Source organism: Myotis brandtii, unplaced genomic scaffold, assembly GCF_000412655.1.
Source record: "Myotis brandtii unplaced genomic scaffold, ASM41265v1 C42873642, whole genome shotgun sequence".
NCBI lineage: Eukaryota > Metazoa > Chordata > Mammalia > Chiroptera > Vespertilionidae > Myotis > Myotis brandtii.
The window spans coordinates 1-2,966 of record NW_005327436.1 but is presented as its reverse complement, the minus strand read 5'-3'; the positions used below and the strand labels follow the sequence as shown (position 1 = coordinate 2,966).

At 52.6% G+C, this 2,966-nt stretch overlaps 1 protein-coding gene across 1 annotated transcript; it reads left to right on the top strand.

Annotated features, from left to right (window-relative positions):
- Positions 1 to 220: 220 nt before the first annotated feature.
- LOC102248763 (collagen alpha-1(II) chain) lies at positions 221 to 2,123 on the top strand (the record flags this gene model as incomplete). Its single annotated transcript, XM_005853060.2, has 3 exons — positions 221 to 473; positions 781 to 1,023; positions 1,539 to 2,123. Coding segments are annotated over 3 exons (643 nt in total), but the record flags the coding sequence as incomplete, so codon positions are not given.
- Positions 2,124 to 2,966: the final 843 nt, after the last annotated feature.

The window sequence follows — 2,966 nt, the reverse complement described above, 5'->3', positions numbered from 1 at the left end:
AGCAGAGAAACTGAAGCCCTGGCTCCTGTCCTGCCATGGCTGCATGGTAGAGTTCCATCCTCCAGGCAGACACTGCACCTGCCCGGCTGCTCACGGCCCCATTTAGCACTGACTTTCCCATTCAGCCCCCTTCCCTTGATCCCTCTGTCCCCCCTGCCTTGGGCCACATGTGGCCCTCACACCCTGCTCCTCTCCCCCTGGTATACCTTCTGTCTTTGAGCCTCTTGGGAGGGTGTGTCTGTGCCTGTCTGAGCCCTGAAGGGGCGTTGCCTCCTCCCCCTGCAGGAGACTACTGGATCGACCCCAACCAGGGCTGCACCTTGGACGCCATGAAGGTTTTCTGCAACATGGAGACTGGCGAGACCTGCGTCTACCCCAACCCAGCGAACGTTCCCAAGAAGAACTGGTGGAGCAGCAAGAGCAAAGACAAGAAACATATCTGGTTTGGAGAAACCATCAACGGTGGCTTCCACGTGAGTGCCTGCTTGCTCTTGGCCAGAGAGCTCTTCTCTCTCCCTGGAAGTTTTTAGCACCGTGCGCACATTCTCACCAGTTTTCTCTGGGGCCACAAGGAAGGAAGGAGGAGGAATAGCATTTTCTCCCATTTAGAGGTGGAGGATGAGGTCTTTGGAGGCTTGCTCTACACCCTGGAAGCAAAACCATCCTCCCTTGACCTGCTCCCCCAACCCCCTTCAGCTCCTCTGAACCCTGGGCCCTGGAGCCCCTGGTCCCATTGAAGGTCACCCCCAGGCCTCACACCACTGCTCTCTGCCCTAACAGTTCAGCTACGGGGATGACAACCTGGCTCCCAACACTGCCAACGTCCAGATGACCTTCCTGCGCCTGCTGTCCACTGAAGGCTCCCAGAACATCACTTACCACTGCAAGAACAGCATAGCCTACCTGGACGAAGCAGCTGGCAACCTCAAGAAAGCCCTGCTCATCCAGGGTTCCAATGATGTGGAGATCCGGGCTGAGGGCAACAGCAGGTTCACGTATACGGTGCTGAAGGATGGCTGCACGGTGAGTCGGCTGCTGGAGCTGCTAGAGACATGAGCTGCCCAGGGCCCAGGATTCAGGCTGAGCGGGCGGAGGGTTGGCCCCCAGCAGATGTCATGGTCCTAAAGTGAGGGACTCATCAGAGGTGTGTGCCATGTAGAGAAGACATGCAGAGTGACAGGTGGGGGAGAGGTATATGCTGTTCTCCTTGGCTCAAGGGAAATAAGACCTTACCCAGTGTGTCCAAAGACTCTTGTAGGAGGATTCCTGTAATGTTCATGGGCTGACTATGAGATGGAATGACAAGGGGGTCACAGGCGGGGAGCTCACTGCGGGGAGTGGGAAGGAGGAGAAGGGAGGCCCTGCTGGGAAGGACAGGAGTAGAGGTGGAGAGGGTTCTGGCCAGCCAAGAAGAGGTCTAAGGAGCACCAAGTGTGTTTTTCACTTTGTGTTCTGTGATGCTCGGTGTTGGGGTCCTGGGCAGCTGGCATTGGATTTCAAGGTATCACTGAATAGTGTCTCCTCTCTTTCTTCTCCAGAAACACACCGGTAAGTGGGGCAAGACTATGATCGAGTACCGGTCACAGAAGACCTCGCGCCTCCCCATCATTGACATTGCACCCATGGACATAGGAGGGCCTGAGCAGGAATTTGGTGTGGACATAGGGCCTGTCTGCTTCTTGTAAAAACCCGAACCCAGAAACAACACAATCCATTGCAAACCCAAAGGACCCAAGTACTTTCCAACCCCAGTCACTCTAGGACTCTGCACTGAATGGCCGACCTGACCTGATGTCCATTCATCCCACCCTTTCACAGTTTGGATTTTCTCCCCTCTCTTTCTAAGAGACCTGAACTGGGCAGACTGCAAAATAAAATCTCGGTGTTCTATTTATTTATTGTCTTCCTGTAAGACCTTTGGGTCAAAGCAGAGACAGGAAACTAACTGGTGAGAGTCAAACGCCCCCTGAGTGACTGCCCCCCAGCCCAGGCAAGAAGACCCACTTCGGGTGCCGGGCACAGGAACTGTGTGTCCTACACAATGGTGCTATTCTGTGTCAAACACCTCTGTATTTTTTAAAACATCGATTGATATTAAAAACAAAAAAAATTATTGGAAAGTATGTATGGACTCGAGCTTTGTTCTTTATTTCCCATTAGTCTTTGTTCTCCAGGCGTGACCAGATGGCCATCTGAAGGCTTTCTTTTGTTGACTTTTCAACCAAAGGGCGGGCACTGAGGCCACACTGCCTGGTTTAGTGACCTCACATGAACACAGACTTGCCTCTTTTTGTCAACCTTGGCACTGTGTGGAACCCAGGGGTGAACTGGGGCTAGAGACCAAGATTTGGGAAGGGAGGGACAAAGGAGGGATGACAGTAAACACGGCACAGGACTCTGCGTAGATTAGTGCAAGGGAAATGATATGCTCCGAGCTCAGAGGATGGGACAATGTGTGGGCTACATCTTGCTGGGCGGGCGAGGTTGAAGATGCTCCTGAGGGAGGAGGGGGTGTGGAGAGTGGGGAAGGAGAGGGGAGGGAATCTTTGGGAGGCCCATGCTAAGGACACACAATCAGGCAATCTTGGTGACCTACTTATTTATGTCTTTTTCTAAGACTTTTAGATCAAGGAGAGGTGGGAGTGTTGAACACTTAACCCACCCCTATTCCTCTTTCCCGCCCCTGTACCTCTGTCCCCCCATTCTATACTTCCTGGACCTACATTTAAAGCTTCTCTGCACTTCCTCCCAACAGCGGGCTTATGAACAGACAGCCTCTCATCTCTCCTTACCATCAGGTGTCCCTTGCTTTCCAATGACTTGTGTATGTGGCAAAAATGAGGAAGCTGACACCTTCTCCACTAGAGAGGGCTAGTTCATAATTTAGAATAAACAACCCTTCCATCTATCAAGAGAGCTAATGGGAGCCAAGGGGAGAGCAGTGAGGTGTACAGATGCTTATTAAA